This window comes from Leptopilina boulardi, unplaced genomic scaffold (genome assembly GCF_019393585.1).
Source record: "Leptopilina boulardi isolate dan_hultmark-lab unplaced genomic scaffold, ZJU_Lbou_2.1 LbouV2_116, whole genome shotgun sequence".
In the NCBI taxonomy this organism is placed as follows: domain Eukaryota; kingdom Metazoa; phylum Arthropoda; class Insecta; order Hymenoptera; family Figitidae; genus Leptopilina; species Leptopilina boulardi.
The window spans coordinates 359330-382428 of record NW_026137659.1 but is presented as its reverse complement, the minus strand read 5'-3'; the positions used below and the strand labels follow the sequence as shown (position 1 = coordinate 382428).

The following is a 23099-nucleotide window of genomic DNA, read 5'->3' as shown; positions in this document are numbered from 1 at the left end:
TGTTAGAAACAAAAGAATTTTTTTCAATTATCTTTAATGACTCAATTAAAATTAATTTTAATGAAATCAACAGAATCAATGAATCGACTAAAATAATATAAAAGCAACTATCGAATAAAATAATGAATTCAATATATTTCTAAATGAAACCCAACTATAAATTAAAATAATTAAATTAAATTAAATTAATCAATTATAATCTATTCTTAAAAAAGAAGTTGTCCATGAAAATCATTTATACTCCTTTAAATTATTTTTTTTTTACTTCCTCATACATCTCAAAATGCTTCTATATTTTACTGGTCAAGGGTAGATTTCCATTAGCATTCAACAATGGTTCATTTAGCCAAAATGAGAAATAATGATATCATATATGTGAATAAATTATAACACCAATTTTTTATTGATTTCTTTTCTGTATTAATGAAAAAAAAAATTTTTTATTTGATTCAAAAAATCGGTTACTTGACTATTATCAAAAAAAATATTTATACTTAAACCAAATAATTTCTGAATTTGAAACAAATACAATTTTGTTGACTCAAATAAATATTTATTTGATAATAGACAACCAATTATTTCAATCAAATAAATTTTTTTCTGTGTAGAAGGATGAGTTTGCTGTCGCAGCGAATTATTTGCTGTGACTTTAAATTACGTTGGTTAAAATAAGGATAGCGAAAAAATTTGTTGTGAGGACAAATAAGTTTGCTGTGATAGTTAATTTTTACAAATTTTGACTGATATTGCATTTATCACAGAAAACTTATTCGTTGTCAAAGCAATAATAATTTATTTCTTGTTATACTAATTTTGATAGATTCCTTTCTTTCCATGTAAGTATTATATTTGTGTAATAATGCCAAAATACTCAAAAATAATAATCAAAGTAAAGAAAATAATGTCCAATACAGAATACTTATTCCTATACACAATAAAACGATTCTTGTGAATTCCAATGGTATAATAAAAGACTTTGATATATAGCGAGGAAAAAGTATTTAAAAACATATATATATACATTTTATACAATGAAGACAGCTACTCAGAAAAAAAAATTATACTCTTGAGGTATTAAAATCCTTGTTCAACAATAAACTGGAAATTCGCGCGGCAATTGTTTAAGATCCTCGAGAACTAAGACTATATAGTTTTACTATAGACATCAGGAAGGTCGATTGAGATAATGAAAAGATTGTCGATATTGAACAAATTAAGATCACTTCATTGAGATGTCCGTATATCCATTATCTAATATTTCTTTTACTTACATAATTTTATAAGACGCTCATAACAACTGCTAAATACTATATTTTCAAATATATATAAATAAAGAATTTCTTTACGAAAAAAAAACGAATTTCAAATTACCAAGTACTCGAGATTTATTATAACAACTGATGCTTTATAATTATAATAATAAATATAGTAGAAATTATTGCCTTTATACAATGAAATATAGATATATAAATAAAACGAGAAGTTATCCTTGCATTCCATTTTACACACGGAAATGCATAACAGATGCAAACTACGAGAACAAAAGTGGGAAAAATGGGAGATCAAAATTATAATAAACTAAGCAACATAAAAATATTTACACTAATTTTTGGGACGTATGATTATATGTTTCAAAAATTAGTTAGAATTTTCATTTTATGGAATTTCATTTGTCATAATTATTTTTGAAAAGAATTTTTATTTGTTCAAATTAGTATTTTGCAGAATTTTCATCAAATCGATTTTCTATATTAAAGAATTTTTATATAACCGAAAATTCACTTCACAGAATTTTTATTTGTTCGAATTTTTATTTGCTCGAATTTTCATTTAACATAATAGGCATTTTAAAGAATTTTTATTGGGTAGAATTTCATTGCATCGAATTTTCATTTTATTCTTTCAGATGAATTTTCATTTGTTCGAATTATTATTTGATATAATTTCCATATAACCTATTTTTCATACTACAGAATTTTAACTTAACCGAAAAATCATTTAACAGAATTTCTAATTGCTAGAATTTTCATTTGTCCAAAATTGCAATTGGGCTGAACAAACAATCGACAGAAAGATTTCGGCACGATTTTTAAAATCAACCAATCACAATTTTATGGATAATTTTTGATTGGTTAATTTAAAAAATCGTGCCGAAATCTTTCTGTCGATTGTTTGTTCGACCATTTGAAATTTTGGACAAATGAAAATTCTATCAATTAGAAATTCTGTTAAATGATGAATATAGAAAATCGTTTTGATAAAAATTCTGCAAAACACTAATTCGAACAAATAAAAATTCGGCTCAAAAATAATTAGGGTCAACCGGGGTAAATCCGAACGCTTTTAGTAAATTTCAACAATAACATAAGTTTTTTCTTTAAAAAAAAAATACTTCCGGTATTCTGGTGCATGAAGTTGTTACTTTACTTCCATAGAACAATTTTATGAGGTAGCAAAATTTTTTGATAAATTACAATCACAGGAAACTTAGCGTTCGTATTTACCTTGATACTTTGCAACTTTCCTAAAATACCGGGGTAAATACGAACGCCACTGTATTTCAGAAAAATCTTAGGGAAAATAAATTTAAAGTATTGCAATTGTTAAACTTATATAAAAACTCAAAAAAATACGATAATAAACCTATTATGTAATAATGCATCATATATAAATACAAAAATCAAACAGGTTAAAAATTAAAATGCATTACACAATTAAAACCTTCAATAACTTTATCAAATCATAACGGATTTTTGCAAAACTTGCTACAGAAAGTATTTTGGAGTGATTGAATGTAAATACAAAAATAAAAGTGAAATTTTTTAAATTCAAAATGGCGGACTTTCCTAAAACTTATTTTTAAATATGATGAAATTTGCTAACTCCAAATTCGTAATCAGCGACCCTGAAACCCCCCGAGTAACAATTTTCGAGCGAATCCAATGAATTTTTTAATTCTCGTCCGACATTTTGAATTTTGAAAAACTGACGTCAAATTGGTAATCAGCGACCCCAAAAACCGTAGAATACCAAATTTTATTAAGATCCTGAAAAACTTTTTTCAACAAACCATTTGGCAAAAAAATTGAAACACTCCTTCGAGAGAACAGAGATTAAGTTTCTGCTTATTAATTACTAACGAGGATACGTATAGAAAGAAAAACTTTTTTCTATGTACTTTTATAATGTTAAAATAATAGTGTAATGAAATAAAAACAATTTTGTATGGCTCTGATGTAAAAAAAAATTATTGAAAATACCGTTCGGATTTACCCCCCGGTCTTCCAATTTTCCTGGGTAAATACGAACGGTCTGATATTATTAATAAAATTTTACAGAAGGCAAAAATGAAAAATAGTTTCTGTTCTAGTATTCATAACAAACAATTATAAATAATAAAATAAATTTTTAGCTTCTTTTTCTTCAAATACGAGACAAAATACTGAAAGAGTGTCATCTTTGATTTTCAATCTTTTTTGCAATACTCGTTATCTTTGTTTATGCTGTTGCTAATAATTAACAAACGAAAAATGGGATAATACTTAGAATCTCTTGAAGAGGATCTGAGGTAAAAATTCTCATATCGAACTTATTTTTAAAAATTTTAATTAAGCTGAAATAATTAGCGTTCGGATTTACCCCGGCTGACCCTATGACAAATGATATTCCATAAAATGAAAATTCTAACTAATGATTTTTAGAACATAATCATATGCGTCCCTAAGTTTCGTTTCCTAATTTTTCCGGTTTATAAATTTACAACTTTATTAAAAAACATTTTTTTTATTGCGTCCGACGCGTGGTTACTTTTTTCCAACATCCGACGTAGTAAAATAACACTGGTATTTTTTTGTGTGTTTATTTAAAATTTATTTCACCAAAATTCAAAAGATCCAGTTGTACAATTTAAAAAAAAATTAATTTTGATTAAAATTTGTTGTAATTTATCTCTTTGAAAGATTCTTTACAATATTCTGATTTAGTATATTTTTGTTAAATAATGGTTAATGAATTTGATAAACTTAATTTTATTTTATAGTTTTATTTGTAGTTAAAAACAACTTTTTAGTTTGAGGTTATATTAATGGGGATAAGCACCCTTAAGGTCATGTAACTGTTATGTGATTTCACATGTAAATATTCTCCGCAGGTTAATTTCTCGCAAAATAATAATTGATAAATTAAGCTAAAATTTTGCAGAGAACTCAAAATTAGTATACAAATATTTTATCAATCAATTTATTCTTGAAAAATTACATATACATATTTAACGAGGGGGAATTTACTCAGGTAGTCAAGTGTACACTCTTCCTGTAATACTTGTGTAATAACGTGTAATACCGTGTAATAATGCGTTATTACGGTGCTGTAATAACGCAAAAAACTCTGTAATATCTCTGTAATAATGTGTAATACTCTGTAATAACGTGTAATAACTTAGTAATAATGGTAACATTAGGTGTAATACCGGTAGTCAAGTGTACACGTTTTTAACTAGTAAATTCCCCCTCGATATTTAAGGAAATGACTAAAATCACAATCGGTATTGCCGACATATTAAATTTTCCTCAAATATGCAATTTTTTTTAACATACTCTGGCACATAACAGCGATTTCTTACACTATTTTTGAGTTCTTCATAAAATTTTAGCTCAATTTATCAATTATCTTGCGAGAAAAGCTGCGGAGAATATTTACACGTGAAATCACAACAATCATATGACCTCAATATCTTTAAAATTATTCCTGCAAAGGTACGTGGCGTACAAATTTATTTAAAATTGCTCGGCAATGCGATTTTAGTCAAAATATAAATGACCTATTTATCATTATATTATTAATAATTATTAGTAATCTAGTTATCAATCATACCCTCACCTATTATAACAGATTTAAACATCTTTTAAAAAATTTTTCCGATAAAAATATGACTATTTCTTTGTATAGAAAAAAAACAACAAAAAAATAACAGATGACAATCCGCGTAATGTACATATATGATTTACCTCTCAAACTATGAACTCCTAATAGAATAATGACAAATTGTCCTGACAATGAGCAGTGCAGCAGGATATTGCTTTTTAAGAAATCAATGGTTACAATGTAAACGATTCTAGCACAAGGTGAGAGCATTGATCACAAGTCGGATGGCTCTCAATGATATAAAATTAGGCGTGTCGATTAAATCTGTCATGTCGAGAGATGTGCGATGCTCTCAAAAAACTGACCTTGCCCTAAGATAACAGAAACGACATACATGTATGCATATATATCTGCGGTATAAACAGAAATATTAATTCAAATGCATTTCTTTTTCAAGCATTCTTTTCTTCCGCGCACATCAAGGACTTCTTCTCTTGTTTTCCTTTAATTTTCCACAATATGTTTAACAGAGTTTCACAACGAAAAAATTTTTTTTTTTTAAATTTCTCAATGAAAATTTAATAAAATTATGTATACACAAGAAACTCTCTATATAAGTATATTAACTCTTGAAATATTTACGTGTTTGGATAATCCAATAACCAATAATGCCTAAAATTACCCAACCAAAAATTTCAGTATTATACCAGAGTTGACTACTGGCGCAGTACTGGTTCAATATTGGCTGCCGAGGCTGGGCAGTCTGTACTGAACCAGTACTGGTATTTTCATTGTATCAGTACTGGTGCAGTACCGCCCTCCCAGTACTGGTTTGCCAGTACTGGGAGGCCGATATTGAGCCAGTACTGGCTCAAATAAATTTTCTTTTTGATTAATACTAGTTTACAAAAAGTTCTAGAGTGAACCCAATGAATCTTTTTATTTAAATATTTTGTTCATCAAAATTAAATACAATCGCAAGTAAAATTGCACAAATGTTATATTATCAATAATATAAAATATAGAATTAACCTTTCTTAATAGAAATTATAAAAAATAGTTAAACCTACAAACTTATATATTTTAATGGTCAATAAAATTATTGTAATTTGTTTCTCGATGTTATTCTTTAGTTTTTTTTCCAAAAGCACGAGGAGCCTAAACGAACTTTAAATGACCACTTTTTTTATTTCGGATTTTTTTCTTACATTCGATTCAGGAACTTAAAAATAGTGTGTAAAATAATTTTTAGCGAAATTCGTCGAGCCGTTTTTAAAGACAGTTATTTTTTGTATTAAAAAATAAATTTTTCAAAAATTAAAAATATATTATGCAGATTAATTGATTAAGGAAATAGGTAGATTAATAAAATTACAGATTTTATTCTTTAAATAGAATGAAAACTAATGTTTACATATAAAATATTAAAAAATTTAAATTTTGTTAACAAACAATGTTATAGATTAAATTTTATATTTTTCTTTTGTTTATTATGTACGTAAATTACCGCAACATCGGTAGATTTTGAATTAATCGAAATTGATTTTTTTTTTTTTGAAAAAATTGATTTTTAACATAAAAAATATCTTTTTTAAAAAAGGGCTCGATGAATTTCGTTAAAAATTATTTTACACACTATTTTTAAGTTCCTGAATCGAATGCAAGAAAAAAATCTGAAGTAAAAAAAGTGTCAATTTAAAGTTAGTTCAGGCACCCCGTGAAAGTGAATTATAAACAAAAATTTAATGTTAATTTGTAAATAATTTAGATAATTTTTTTAATTACCTAATTTCAGGAATTAAGTATTCATTATTATTAAATCATTATATTTGTGATGAGTTAATTTGTAAACTAATTTTGTTTTATGTAAATTGAATTGAATTCAATGTTAATTTATTTATATTTGATATAATAATTAATAAATTAAAGTGAATAATAAAATAATTAAATAGTTAATTGCATAATTATATACATTATAATTATTTTATAAACATTTTTATTTTTACTGAAGTGTTTTTATATATTATAAAAAGTTTGGTTTAATAATAAACATATTTTTATATTTATTTTTTAATTTTTTAAATAATAATTTGCAATATATATTATAAGGAATGGAAAATCTTGGTTTTTTCGATTTTATATAATAAAATATTAATTAGTTAGTTGACTAATTTAATTAATATTTAATTTGTGTTGGGTTACTAAAAATTTCAGACACTTTTTCCTATTAAGTATACAAAAAAGTATTACCTGGAGTGAAACTTATCTCTGTTACAGTTAAAGCTTTCTTTTCGTATACAATAAATTACAAAACTACCAGTACTCGGCCAGTACTGAACCAGTAGTGGTTACCAGTACTGGTGCCAACTCTGGCAGCCAATACTGGTAAAATGTTATCATCCCAAAGTTACGCCAACTCTGGCGCCAATACCGGGTGCCAGTACTGCGCCAGTATTTGTCAGTACTGCGCCAGTACTGCGCCATTAGTAAATTTTTGATTGGGTAATTTTTTAAAATTTTTATTTAATATAGAATTTCATTAGATAGAATTTTCCTTTAGCCGAATTTATATTTATTTGTTTGAACATTATTCCGCGTGCATATATAAAATATTTATAAAAGGAATACGAAGGAATATAGGATGAATTGTCATCATATAAATGAAGAATATAAACAATGTTCCAATAATAGCCTCACGGTTTACTTATCGTTTTTGCGCTTGAGTAAGCGCAACAGGAGTTATACTGATAAATCTCTTTGCCTCATTCTGTCCTCGTCCCGGTTCATCAGATTCCTTCCATCCTTCGTATCAACTTTATTAGGAGCAAAACGTTTCTTTCCTAGTATTATATTATACACTATATATATTATCGTCAGCAAATGGTCATCTCTATAAGTGTAGATAATTTTACTATTTAGAACAAGCCTTGACAATTAAGCAAATATATATAATTCAGTGATCTAATCTGTCTAGACATTTATATTATAATACACCTTTTTTCTCAGGTAAACGATCCGGAAAGTAATGACAGAAGTTCAGATGGCATCAAAATTGGCGCGGAAGCTTCATGGTATGTATATAATATCGCTTTGAACTGAAACGTTTGCCCTAGTTTTAAAAAAATTTTCAATTCCAGAAAAATAAAAATTAGTAGAATACTTTTAAACAATTTGAAAAACAATTTCAATCCTCAACTGGCTTCCTATCGCCGATTTTTGTTGCAATTTGTTTGGGGCACCACATTGAACATTTTCCAAAAATCAAAATCCGTTGGGCGCTTTTTTTGAATTCCAATTTTAGTGTTTTAAGCAACGAATTTAAAAAGAAATGATTTTTCTGATTATATAAACTAATTAAATTCAATTTTAAATTGTCAAATAATGTTCAAAAAAATTATACAAAGACATAATTCTTATAGGGAATTTTCAATAGAATTGGAACCTGACATTAGCTTTCGAATTGAAGGCAAAGGAATCCTATAGAAAATCCGGAAAACTGTAAAGACTTTCAAAACAAAATCTAACGACAATTTTAAAATTAACGGAAATTCTGTTTAGAATCTTCGAAACGTAAAAATATCCCATTAAAATCATTAGCTAGAATTTTCATTAGCCAGAATTTTCATTTGTATGAATTTAATTTGACAGAATTTTCATTTTTAAATTCGCATTTTACTTACTTTCTTTGTAAACGACATTTTATTTATTTTTTTTTTTGGTACCGTATCTGACTTTTGTTTGTTCTTCCATTTGTAATTTCCGTTAATTGAAAATTCACTGTTTTAAGAATTCTATAAAATAACAATTCGTGTAAATAAAAATTCGAACAAATGGAAATTCGATAAATTAAAAATTCTGACATTAAACAATTCAAATCACTAAAATTCTGCTGAATGAGAATTTTGTTAAATTACATAACATTGGTTAAAATTATAATTCTTTTAAGGCCATGTGAGACAAAGACACTTTTTGGTAGTTCCAAGTATTCTCGGAAATAAGAAGAAATTTCGGGTTGAAATTTTGAGGAATGATAAAAAAGGGATGAAGGAATTGGTCCGTTCTACTTATTTACTGTAATTGAATGCGAAATAATTTAAAAAAGTAATTAATAGTGGTATTAATAGGTTTTTGTTATTTCTTTGAGCGGCCACTAACTCGAATTGGCGCTAGTTCCTGGACCACTGATACATGTTGACTTCAACTTTTGTTCAAAAATGGGAATTTTCAAACTTTTATTTTTAATACTTAAACGCAAAATATTGCTTCAAACCGAGAACAGCGCCATTCTGAATGCTATTCTCTATCATAATTTACAAATTTCAACCAAAAATTCTTTACCATTTTAGAGAATACTTGGTAATACGATACCATATTTTTTGCATGGCGGTCACGTGGGTATTTCCCACATGGCCTTAAATTTTAAGTTGGATAGAAAAAAATTTGGTAAAATAAAAATTATGTTAAATAAAAATTCGGTAGCAAAAAAAAATAAAATTTCGTTTACAAAGAAAGTAAGTCAAATGCGAATTTAAAAAATGAAAATTCTGTGTCAAATGGAATTCATACAAATGAAAATTCTAGCTCATGATTTTTATGGGATATTCATACGCCTCAAAGATTCCAAACAGAATTTCCGTTAATTTTAAAATTGTCGTTAAATTTTGTTTTGAAAGTTTTGAAAGTCTTTACAGTTTTCCGGATTTTCTCGGATTCCTTTGCCTTCAATTCGAAAGCTAATGTCAGGTTCCAATTCTACTGAAAATTCCCTATAAGAATTATGTTTTTGTATATTTTTTTGAACAATATTTAACAATTTAAAATTGAATTTAATTAGTTTATATAATCAGAAAAATCATTTTTTTAAATTTGTCGCTAAAAACGAAAATTGAAATTCAAAAAAAAAAAAAAAACGCCTAACGGATTTTGTTTTTGGAAAATGTTGAGTGAGGTGCCCCGAACAAGTTGCAACAAAAATCGGCGAAAGGAAGCCACTTGAGGGTTGAAATTGTTTCCCGAGTACCGTGAAATATTAACTAAGAAGATTCTAATACTTCAGTTAATTATGTCATTTTTTTGTAACTCAAACTCAACCCGGAGAAAAATAGAAATTTCTATCAACTTTTGCTTCGAAAACAGTAAAAAAATTACTATTTTCGAAGTAGGTTTTACTATTTTATGAGTAAGTTTTTTTCTATTTCCGGAGCAAAATTTTTCAGAGATGCGCAGAATTTCATAACAGTTTAGCTTTTACTTTGTAAGTAGTAAAAGTTACTTCATATTTTTTTTCGTGTATATTATTATTAGCTCTTGAACTAGAAATACTAACAAGAACACAACAATAAACCTACATTATTAATAACAAAATGAGCCGATTTTCCAGTAAAATATACACAAAAAAAACTTATTTTCATCAGTATTATTAGTTCCATAGAAAAAGAAGAAGAAGAAGAAGAAGAAGTTATCAAACAATTGTAGAAAAAAATTAATGAATACAATTATCATCTATAAATACAATTTACAAATATATAAAATATATTTATACATATATTTATTTCTTTGAAATTGTTTTTATAACTCATTAAAATGATTCAACAGGCAGTACAATGAAAAAAATTCAAATACGAAGGAAACAAAACTCATAATAGTTGTTGGATTATTAGCTGTTGCTGTAATTGCTCTTGTCGCTACGTTAACAATACAAATGGCTGTTTTTCGAAAGGAGGAATACAAAGAAATGTGCCAAAGTGAAGAGTGCATAAATACCGGTAACGTTTTTTTTACGTATCGCAATAAAATTCTCAAAAAATATCTTTAAAATCAAAATTCTTTTAGTACTTATGTACTACACAAAGAAAAAGGACTGACAATTGAATAGAACTAACAAATCTAGTTTTGTTGTTGTAACAAATTTTTTTTGTTCATCTAACAATAAGAAATTGTTGTGATAGCAATAAAATTGTTTGGAAAACAAAAATTTTATTTTTACGACAAACAAAATTTGTTTAGTTCTATATTTTAACAATTCGGTTATTAGATTTGACAATTCCTTTTTCTCCTTTTGTATTTATATCAGACATTTGGACTATAAAAGTATACTAAGTTTCTACTAAACATATTTTTACACTGAAAAAAGGGTTTGGTATTGACAACCAAATGTTTGGTTGGTATTTAAGCAACCAAAATTTTTTTGTTGAATCAACAAAATTTTAATTGTCTCAATCAAAATTTGTTTGACACAACCAAAATTAGAAAAAAAGGATTTTTGTTGTTCTAACTAAAGTTTCATTGGGACAACCAAAATTTTGTTGATTCAACAAAAAAAAATTTGTTTGCTTAAATACCAACCAAACGTTTGGTTGTCAATATCAAACCCTTTTTTCAGTGTACTAACAAGACCTTCATGAAGATGATTTCGATGCTAGAAAAAATTTTCCACAGGATCAAAACAGATTAAATCATTTTTATTTAAAAAAAAGTTTTAGGTACCAAGCATTTTTAACTCTTGTATACCTAATTAAATCCCCTTAAAATCTTTGAAAAATTATTTCTCATTTTTTTGATCCTACGAAAGAAAATAATTTTTGAGCGTCGAAACAATCTTCATATGGATGTCATAATAAATCACTTTTTTATTGTAATTAAAAACAAAAAAATCTCTTTTCTTTTTAGCTGCTAAAATATTAGACGCAATGAATAAAACAGTAGATCCTTGTCAAGATTTCTATCAATTTGCCTGTGGTGGATGGATAGACAAACATCCAATTCCACAAAGTCAAGCAGCATGGGATCAATTAAGTCTCATAAGAGAAGAATTAATTCAAAAATTAAGAATTCTTTTAGAAGAACCTGACAAAAGCGACGATCTCAGACCCGTAAAACTTGCACGAAGTCTTTATAAAACATGCATGGATACTGGTAAGAAAAAAAATCATTTATTAAAATAGAATAATTTCTGATAGATTGATCAATTTTAAAAATCGCGCCGAAATCATTCTGTCAATTTTTTATTCGGTTATTTGCAATTTCGGACATAAGAAGATTCGGTTAAATTATTAGAATTTTAATAAAGAGGTATTCTGCAAAATAAAAATTCGTTATATAGAAAAATATTTTGTCAAATACTAATTCGAAAAATGAAAATTCGTTAAAAATCATCTTACATTTTTAATCTAATTTTTTTTAAACATAACTATTGTACACTTAACTTCTTTAAAAATTTAAAAAATTTTCTTTGGAAATTTTTTACATTGGGACATTTGACTTTTGGACATTTTAGTCTTTGGAAAAATAAATTTTTACCTCCATGAAGTTGGCGTCAACGCTCAGATTATTTTTTTAAAAATATTTTCCGTCTAAATAATACCTTGAGAAATACTTTTTAAGGTATTATGTAGACACAAAACGATTTTAAAAATGATTTGATATTTTTGGTACCATGAAAAATAATTCAATTTACCTTCAGGGAGGTAAATTTTGGTTCTTTTAAAATTGGAACTTTTTTCTTAGAACTTTTGTTTTGGAATTCTTGTATGTACCCCAATTAATACTTAATTTATATGTAAATCACCTGGCTGAATCCATTTCAAAACGTACAGGCCGACCACCTTCAGGTTGTAGATTTTTCTGTCGATGAAATATGTTATTCTACATGAAAAATAAAGAGACACGTATTTTTTTATTTTTCATAAAAATTATGTTTAACGAAGTTATGGTCATTTGAAGTTTGATTGGTAAAACTCGAAAGAACAATAAAAAAAAATTGTTTCGCCTGTAATTTTTTTTTCTAATGAATGCAATCAAATTATTTTTCTTGGATATTGTAGGGGGTATATTCCTCTTTAAAATCCCATTTGAAATTTGAAAAAAGATTCAAAATTAACAAAACAGGAGATGATTTTCTAAAAATCATTAAAGTCAATTTTCTCAAAAACCCCACTTTTTTTTCTCTCAAATTTTTACCATAAATTCTTACCAATATGAAGAACCAATCCTAGGAGTTTCAAACGGGCTAAACAATCCTGGTAGTAAGGAGAAATTTTTTTCGAAATATTTATTTTACGAAATTTGAAATGGCTGACGTGCGCGTGCAGTTTCAAGAACAAATGAACTAACTGAAGTGAGTCATTTTATAACCAACAATAATGTATTCCAATATTCAGTTACTTTAAATGTGTTTTAATGTGCAATAAAAATATTTAATTATTTATATGTGAAAATAATTCATAATAATTTGAAAAAATATTTTTTTAATATTTGAATTATTATAAAATAAACATATTACTAAAAGAAACACAAAATTTATAAAAAATATTTTTTCTTTTTTCACCTTTATATTAATTATATATTTATTATCATTGGTCTTAACGATACTTAAAATGTCAAATTATAAATTTTTTGATGTTTAGAACCTGTTTGAAAAAAGTGATTTTATGGTTATTTTCTAAATATACATTATTGTTGGTTATAAAATGACTCATTTCAGTTAGTTCATTTGTTCTTGAAACTGCACGTCAGCCATTTCAAATTTCGTAAAAAAAAATATTTCGAAAAAAATTTCTCCTTACTACCATGATTGTTTAGCCCGCTTGAAACTCCTAGGATTGCGGTTCTTCATATTGGTAAGAATTTATGGTAAAAATTTGAGAGAAAAAAAAGTGGGGTTTTTGAGAAAATTGACTTTAATGATTTTTAGAAAATCATCTCCTATTTTGTTAATTTTGAATCATTTTTCAAATTTCAAATGGGATTTTAAAGAGGAATATACCCCCTACAAGATCCAAGAAAAATAATTTGATTGCATTCATTAGAAAAAAAAATTACAGGCGAAACAATTTTTTTTTTATTGTTCTTTCGAGTTTTACAAATCAAACACGAAGCTGAAGTACGCAACGTTTATATAAACGATTTTTAAAGAAATAATGTTTTAAAATAAAAAATTCTATAATTTTTTGCCTAAAAATTATTTTTTTATAATTTGTTGATTAATAAAAACTACAAGAAATATTTTTTAGACAAAAAATTATAGAATTTTTTATTTAAAAAAATTATTTTTTTAAAAATCGTTTATATAAACGTTGCGTACTTCAGCTTCGTAATCAAACTTCAAATGACCATAACTTCGTTAAACATAATTTTTATGAAAAATAAAAAAATACGTGTCTCTTTATTTTTCATGTAGAATAACATATTTCATAGACAGAAAAATCTACAACCTAAAGATGGTCGGCCTGTACGTTTTGAAATGGATTCAGTTGAAATTTTTTTTTTCATTTCAGCTAGTGTTGAGGCCCTTGGTTTGAAACCAATATTAGAGGTTTTAAAAAAAATTGGATTAACCAGTGAGATCCCAGTGGGTAATGATACGGATATCATGAACATTGCTGAATTATCAGGAAAAGCACAAAGAATAATAGGTTTCAATATGTTGGTTAATTTTTACATTAGTGAAGATGTAAGAAATACTTCGAGAAATAGAATGATGGTGAGTATTATATAGGCAATATATTTACTATGCAGATAACGTGAAACAAATTCTGTATAAATAACGATACTTATTTGCTAACAATAGATAGAACAAGCATCACCAGGTATAAGCGAACGATATCTTTTGAATAAAAAACGATTCGAAACGGAATTAACAGAATATAAAAAATATGTTATTGCTATGCTGGAATTAGCGGGAGCTGGAGAAAAAAGTTCTGATCTCGCTAATGAGATTTTAGACTTCAGTACTCAAATTGCCAAGGTATTATAAATTCAACAAAAAAAAAACATACCAGATGAATCATTTATAATTAGAATAAATTAGTTCATTCTGATAAAAAAAAAAAAAAAATACTTCGTATTTAATATTCTTTAAGAGATTTAAATACAAAGTAGAATTTTAAACTACTATCACTGCACTATAAAAAGAAAGGTATTACTTTAATACCGACTTCAGGTACGAAATTGTCATTTGGTTCTATTTTGATACCTAAAATCGGTACTGTTTTAGTACTTTCTTTTTACAGTGTGAAAAAAAATTACATATTTGATTCAAATAATCGTTTACTTGACAATATGTATTGTCAAAGAAATATTTACACAGAAAATTAAAAGGCATTAAAATAATAAGCGTTGCAGCTTATTTTAATGCCTTTTAATATTCCGTGTACTTGAACCAAATAATATTTTTATTTAAGTTAAATAAACTGTATTTGAACCAATAATGTTTCTATATTTGAAACTAAAGTTTCTGTATTTGAAGCAAATACTATTTAATTGACTCAAATAATAACTATTTGATACAAATAAATATTTATTTGATAATAGTCAAGTAATCCATTATATTTGAATCAAATAAATTTTTTTTCAGTGTATAGGGTCATCAATTATTATACATCCAAAGAAATGTTTTATTAGAATCAAATATAATATATTTGAGTTAAATAAACGTATATTTGTCTCTACTAGCCCATTTATTTGGCGTAAATAAAATTTTTTATTTAAATCAAATAAAAATTTATTTGAATCAACTAAATATTTATTAGGCCGTGAGACAAATATACCATTTTTCTGGGTGTATAATATCATATCATAATATTAATGATATGTGACGCGACGCGAAGAAAGGTACCTAAGAAGCCAAACGGCAATTTTACAGGAGAGGGAAAAGAACAAGCTAGAACGCGGCGCAGAATTTCCGATATCTCTTACTCTCTCTCGTTTCCCACTACTAATTCGAGTTAGCGTCTGTGTATTCGGCCGTCTCCGGCAAGTAAAGAGAGATGCACCTCGTTCACGTGCTTTCGTAGTGAGAGAGAACGGTGTAGTCAGCGCATCTCTCTCTAAATCACGAATACCGACCCGAACTTCAAGTGGCGCATGGTTACAGTGAGAGGGGAGCGTAGATATGTGTGCGTGAGGAAAAAGAGAATCAACTCTTAGCACGAATTGTTCATCTTTAAATCGTTATTACAAGAAAAGTATTAGATAAAAATTAATTTTGACTTCAGATAATTGAAAAGCAATCTTTAGTTTATCGAAAACAATCATAATCCGAAAATCGATTTTTGCCTTCTTAGGTACCTTTCTTTGCGTCGCGTCACATATAGTTATTATTGTGTAATAAAAAGAAAATAATAATAAAGCAGGAAGAGTCGTGTAAGGTTTTTAACCTGCTTTTTGTAACAGAAAAACTTTTTTTTCAGATTATGTCGACACAAGAAGAGCGACGAAGTGAAAATCACTTTTTCCACGATGTAACGATCAATGAATTACAACAGCTCACTGACCTTCATGCTCAAAAAGTAAGTTTTTTTTTGTCGCGAAAATTCTATTCTTAAGTATTAAATTCTTATTTATACACTGAAAAAAATTGTTCTAATTTAAGTTACTAGATGCATTTGGTTTAAAAATTTGTAGTTATTTTAACCAAAAAAAATAGTTAATAAGACTAGACTGTTCTTGTTAAACAATTCTGGTTAATTTCTGTTATAAGAGAAACTAGACTAGAGTATGTCAATAAATAATCAAACAATTTTTTATTAGAAAGAGAGAATTCTACGCTAAGTGAAAAACCCCGATCGTACTCTCTAAATCTGAATCAGTAAAAATTTGACTAATTCAATCAGTACTTTTCATTTTAACTGAAGTTTCAGTTATTTTTTGAAATTTACTAATATAATTAGTGAATATATAAGCAATAGAAAATAACTTATGTAAATCAGTAATTTGTATATAACATAATCTTTAAAATTAACTGTTAAATCAGTTGATTTTGCGGCCGCTGCCATATGTTTATATTACTGATTCAATCAGTAATTGATATTTTACTAATTGAATCAGTAAATTTCTACTAATTATCAATTGCTCAATTCTCGCTATGGCAATTAGTAGGTTTCTAGTGCTAATCAGTGAAATATGACTGATTCAGATTTAGAGAGTAGTTTGTTTTTCAATATTAGACGGAAAAAAACTAACAAATTTTGTTTGGTTGCTACAACAAATCTGTATTGTTGCACTAACAATATTTATTTGTTAGTACAATAAAATTTTATTGTTTTTTTTTTACAAAAAATTTGTATTGTTGTACCAACGAATATATACACTGAAAAAGAATACTAGTTAGAATAACCAGAATTCTAGTTATTCCAACTAGAATTCTGGTTAGGGTATATATATTTAACATTGTGATTTTGATTACGTTAACCAAAATTCTGGTTACATTAACGAGAATTCTAGTTAATGCAACTAGAGTTCTGGTTAACTTAACTAGAAAGTAATATTAAATATATAGCCTAACCAGAATTTTTTTTTCAGTGTATTACTATTAGGACAATACAAATACAATACAAATTTGTTGTAAGAAACAATAAAATTTTCTTGTAACAACTAAAAAATTGATGTAGTAACAAATGTATAATTATTGTTAGTGCAACAATACAGATTTGTTGTAGCTACCAAACAAAGTTTGTTATAGTACCAGGTTTAGTAAGTACATCCATTAAACGAAGGAAAATATATGTGGATTTTGTATAGTAAATTTAATGTCGTTTGACATCGCATAGTATTAATTTTAAAGATTAAATTAATTTCAACTTCAAAAATTGAAAAACAAATTTTGAATTAATTTTTCATAGACTTCGACCATTTTTAAAATATTTCAAAATATCGTAAAAAATACCTTAAATTATATAAATTCAGTATACCAAAAAATGGTCGAATTCCATGAAAAATTGATTTAAAATTTGTTTTCAATTTTTAAAGTTAAAATTAATCCTTTCTTCAAAATTAATACCATGATGTCAGACGAAATTAAATTTACTATAAAATCCACATCAATTTTACTTTATTTAATATATTTCTAATAAAATTGTAATCTTTAAAAATAATATGGAAAAACAAACAAAGATCGGGGTTGTCCGCTTTACTGAAATTTAACACTGAAAAAAGGGTTTGTTATTGACAACCAAACGTTTGGTTGGTATTTAAGCAACCAAAATCAACAAAATGAATCAACAAAATTTTGGTTGTCCCAATCAAACTTTAATTAGAACAATCCTTTTTTTCTAATTTTGGTTGTGTCAAACAAATTTTGATTGAGACAATGAAAATTTTGTTGATTCAACAAAAAAATTTTGGTTGCTTAAATATCAACCAAACGCTTGGTTGTCAATACCAAACCCTTTTTTCAGTGAAGACTATACAGTTTCGCATTAAATTTAATACAAATTTCACAGGAAAAACAAAGTGTTATTTTAACACCGGAATTGGTGTTAAAATAACACGCAACAAATTTTACCCTAATTGTGAGTTAAATGTTATGGGTTTTAACATTGGAGTAAATTACCCGCCACAAAAATAACACCAACTTTTTTCTGTGTACTTTAAATTTAAGGGGAGATTCTAGTCCAAAGTTCCGAAAATTAACGTACATAATATGGTACCATTAGCGTTTCATGGTATTTATAAGAATATATTTGAAAAATTTTACAAAATTTTTTTAAGTAAAAATAATTAAAAATGGCGGCCCCAGCCCTCCCTCAAGAAAATGTGTATTCAATTTCAGTACTTATAGTATTACATACTTGGTTCATATATAACATATTAAATTTAATACAGATTTTTCTCACACTGCACGAAGAAAAATATAAAAACGAATAAAGTAACTTTTACACTGTATGATAAAAGTACTAAAATAGTACCAATTTTAGGTATCAAAATAGAACCAAATGACAAATTTAGTGCCTAAATTTGGTATTAAATCAATATCTTTCATGTTACAATGTACTACTTTAAAAATAAAACCGGAACTATCCGCAGTTTCTGCGCATTTCTAGAAATTTTTACTCCAGAAATATTAAAATTGACACCGAAAGTAGTAAAATTTACTCCTGAAATAGTAAACATTATTCCGGAAATAGTAAATTTTACTATTTCTGTAAAAATTGCCATAAATGCGCAGAAACTGCGGACAGTTCCGGTTTTACGCTTAAAGTAGTTAAAGTTATACTTTATTCGTTTTTCCATTTTTCTCCGTGTGTATAGAATGACCCATACTTTAAATAAATCGTGAAAATTAATATCAAAAATATTTTACAGTGGAACTGGACGAGTTATGCGAATGCAATTTTCAACAATACAAATGTCACAATAGATACAAATGTCGATAGAGTAATTGTTATGGATTTACTATATTTGCAAAAATTGCCAAAACTTTTGGCAGAAACTTCACCAGGGACAATAGGTATTTTTCAATGATTGTAAAAATTACTACATATAATAATAAAAATAATAAATACACTTTAAAAAGAAGTATCTTATTTTAAGATATTTTGGTCGCCTTTTTAAGATGTTTTTTACAACTTGCTTCTAAGTTATACCAAAAACATTTTAAAATGCATTAGTTTCTTAAGTTAATACTATAATTAAGAAGATATTTTTGGTAACTTGCTTCCAATGTGTCTTATAACAAGATACTCCTTTTTGCAGTGTAACATAATAAAAGTAAAAAGATAATTTTTACAATTTTCAAGTTATTTTAAATATTAAATTCTTCTGCAAAAAAAAAAAAAAAAAAAAAAAACAATATATGGGCAAATCCACGAAACTTTTAACTTTCAAGAAAAGAAAATTTCTTTTTTTAATTTGCAGGCACATTGATGTCACTTTGTATACACGTTTAAGTACATTTTAGCACTACAAATTTATATACGTGATTCATTTTTAGCTCACGCCGTCAATTTTTAACTCTTTAAACTCTTTAATGTTAATAAATTACATATAAAATTGAAAAATTCAATTTTTTTTATTTTTGATATCGGAGTGGTTTCCAAAGTATTTTCGTCCTCTGAACACGATTCTGGCACCCAAATTTGCTTAGCAAGTCAAGATTTTGAGAAAAGAGGGGGTAAAGACTCCAAAAAAGTGTTTTCAGCACACTGAAAAAAAATTCTAGTTAGAATAACCAGAATTCTAGTTAGAATAACCAGAATTCTGGTTAGGGTATATTTAACATTTTGATTCTGGTTAGGTTAACCAGAATTCTGGTTATTTTAACGAGAATTCTAGTTAATTCAACTAGAATTCTGGTTAACATGACTAGAAAGTAATGTTAAATATAGCCTAACCAGAATTTTTTTTTCAGTGCATATTCTTAACTTAATAAAATTTGTTTCACTCAAAATACTTAAGCGGCGTTTTTGTGTTCAAATATATGTATGAAAATGTTTCGATCACACCATAGATTGACCTGTTTAAAGCAAAAATGCAGTTTTGTGCCTTTCAAAAATGTTTAAATTTAAATGAAATCACGATTTTTATTATCATCTTCTAATTGCTCCTACAGGAGTACATTTAGAGGCACATCAATGAAAAAGGTCTTAAAATTTTCGTTTTTTCATTCTCTATTCAGAAATCCATTGAACTTTTATTTTCATTGAACGCCGCACAAGATATTTCCTTAAGAAGATGTTTAATTAAATTGTCTCAAAAAGTGGCGTCACTCAATCAACCCTTCATATCTTTATTAACATTGAGGGCACACTAATGGGATAGTGAAAAAATTTTGACAAAATATGTCTGTTAGATATTTCCTTTGCAGCTGAAGCGATATTTTACACGCCGCAAAAGAAAATTCGTTAAGAATGTAAACTTTTCTGACGGTGTCACATGAAATTTCAGTGTTTTTTCACTTTTTAACTTATAAAACTAATTGACAAATTAATATTTTCTTCTAATATTGTACAGAAATGTTACTTTGTATATAATTTAGCAAGAAAAAATTTTATATTAAGTTTTAATTAAAAATAATATAGACTTTTAAGTGTTTTGATTCAGGTGTTATAAAAGTTAAAAGTTTCGTGGATTTGCCCATATATTTTTGATCATAACAAAAAAATAACGAAACCCACAATTATTCACAACTGCGGAATAAGTTTTTTCTTTGGGAAGAAAAAAAATTAAGACTAATTTTAGAAACATCCAAAATTATATTAAAGTGTTTATATAATCTACAAGGGAATAGAGCAGAACATATTTGATATCTGTTCTCACGCAAAAGGGAGCTAAAAAAAGAAATAAAATTAAAGAAATAAGTATTTCTTGCAATCAAAATGAGGCCACTTGAGAAGTCAAAGATTATCAAATTCAACAGAAGAATTTATTATTTCTTCAACTATTATTTGATTCCAACTATTATTATATATATATATTAGTAATTTAATAATTATTTAAAGAGTCTATGTACGATTTAAACAATTTTATTGTCATTTTAGCTCGATTTCTTTGGTGGAACATTTATTCGACAGTTGCACCACTCACGTTACAAAAATTTCGTGATTTGGGATTTCAATTTTCACAAAAAGTCTTTGGTTTAAAGGAAAAAACTCCTAGATGGAAGGGTTGCACAGGAAATGTTAATGCTAATTTTGGCATGGCTCTTAGTTATATTTATGTTCAAAAATATTTCAATGATCAAGCTCGTGATAAGGTAAAAAATTAATTATTATTTAGGTAATAATTAATGCAATTAAATAAAATTAATTCATTATTATGAAACACATATAAATCACCTTCTTGGAATTTTTGTAATATCGAATTAAAAATTTTCTAATTTTTATTTAGCAGAATTTTATAAAGTAGATTTTATGAGCTAAATTTCTATTTAACTAAACTTTTGTATAGAAGATTTTCTACACAGAAAGAAAATAAATATCAAATTTTAATAAAAGTACTTTCAAATTTTATAAAAGTATTACTTTTATACTTTTACAAAATTTGAAAATACTTTTATAAAATTTGATATTTTATTATCTTTCCATATGTATAATACATCGAATTTCCAAATAATGCAAAAATTAATATTAATGTTATTTTTAAAAAAAAATTTATTAATAAATAAAATTGGAAATTTTTTTGTTTAGGCTTTAGAAATGTTACTTGACATAAAAGCAGCCTTCGATGAAATGGTTGCCGAATTAGATTGGATGGATAGCACAACAAGGGCACGAGCTCATAAAAAATTACAGGCTATTAGACCGTTTGTTGCTTTTCCCGAATGGATCAAAAATCCAGATAAATTAAACAAGTTATACGAAGGAGTAAGTTCTCATATAAATATTTTCTTTACTACATTCTTCTTTTTTCAAAATTATTCTATTGTTTTTATATATACTTTATACATATTGAAGGACTTTTCATTTCAAAAATTTATAAAATATATTTTTAAAATTGAATTGTGTGGTGATGCGCAATCTTAAAAAATTATTATATTAATTAATAATAATTAATAATTATTAATTATAAGAATTATCAATATATTAAAAGAAAATATTAAAAATAAGTAATGAAAAATCAAATTAATAATTTTACAGGTGGATATAATTCCAGGGCAATTATTTGAAACATTTTTGAAGCTCACTGATAGGGAAATAACAAAGAGTTTAAATAATTTAAGACAAACGCCAAATAAAGATAGATGGATAACAACCTCAACAACAGTAAATGCTTTTTATAGCGCAATTCTTAATTCAGTCAGTAAGTGTCTTCAAAATTTTGTTTTAATATTATAATTTTATTTTAAATTAAAAAAAATTGCTTGAATAATATAAAAAAAAATTTAATATTTACACAAATTTATTATGTCTTAGACTTTAGAGAAACTAAAATTTTTATAAAACCATTTGATCTTTAACAAAAAAAAAAAAAAAACAAAAAAAAAACATTTTGACAAAATTTTTATTTACTAGTCATGAAAATTATTATAATTTTTAACTAAAAATAATAATTATTGTAACGTTTCTTAATTAACACACCCTAAAAAAAGTAATTTTCAATCTAGAGGATTCCTCTAAAATAAATGCATATTTTCCTCTTAATTTTGGTATCAAAATTATTATTCTTCATTTAAGAGGATTTTCCTCTTAAATTAAATGTCGACATCCAAACCTCGTAAAATTGTTTTTAATGTCAAAGCCATCAATAAAATAATTATAATTTCAATCAAATAATAAAATCTTTGCAGAAAATACATTTTTAAATTAAAATTAAGTAAAATTATAATAGTTCATTTCAATATAATAATAAAAATTGTTTTTTAATATAACATTAACAATGTCATGTTTTTGGTTAATTATCAACATTTTATATTGATAATTAAAATACAAAAAATAAGTTTTCATTAATCAGTTGTAATGATCAACGAGATTTTCAGCGCAAAAATAATTTTAAAACATGATGATATGTTTAAAAGTTAA

At 26.2% G+C, this 23099-nt stretch overlaps 1 protein-coding gene across 1 annotated transcript in view; it reads left to right on the top strand.

The window, feature by feature from the left end:
- The window catches only part of LOC127283092 (endothelin-converting enzyme 1-like), a 54330-nt gene that overhangs the window by 20209 nt on the left and 11022 nt on the right, over positions 1-23099 (top strand). The window contains exons 3-12 of the mRNA XM_051307768.1: positions 7870-7934; positions 10459-10628; positions 11533-11778; positions 14139-14344; positions 14432-14608; positions 16053-16151; positions 18946-19090; positions 21120-21334; positions 21768-21944; positions 22218-22380. Coding sequence (XP_051163725.1) covers positions 7870-7934; positions 10459-10628; positions 11533-11778; positions 14139-14344; positions 14432-14608; positions 16053-16151; positions 18946-19090; positions 21120-21334; positions 21768-21944; positions 22218-22380 — 1663 coding nt within the window. The remainder of the gene's footprint in view (positions 1-7869; positions 7935-10458; positions 10629-11532; positions 11779-14138; positions 14345-14431; positions 14609-16052; positions 16152-18945; positions 19091-21119; positions 21335-21767; positions 21945-22217; positions 22381-23099) is intronic.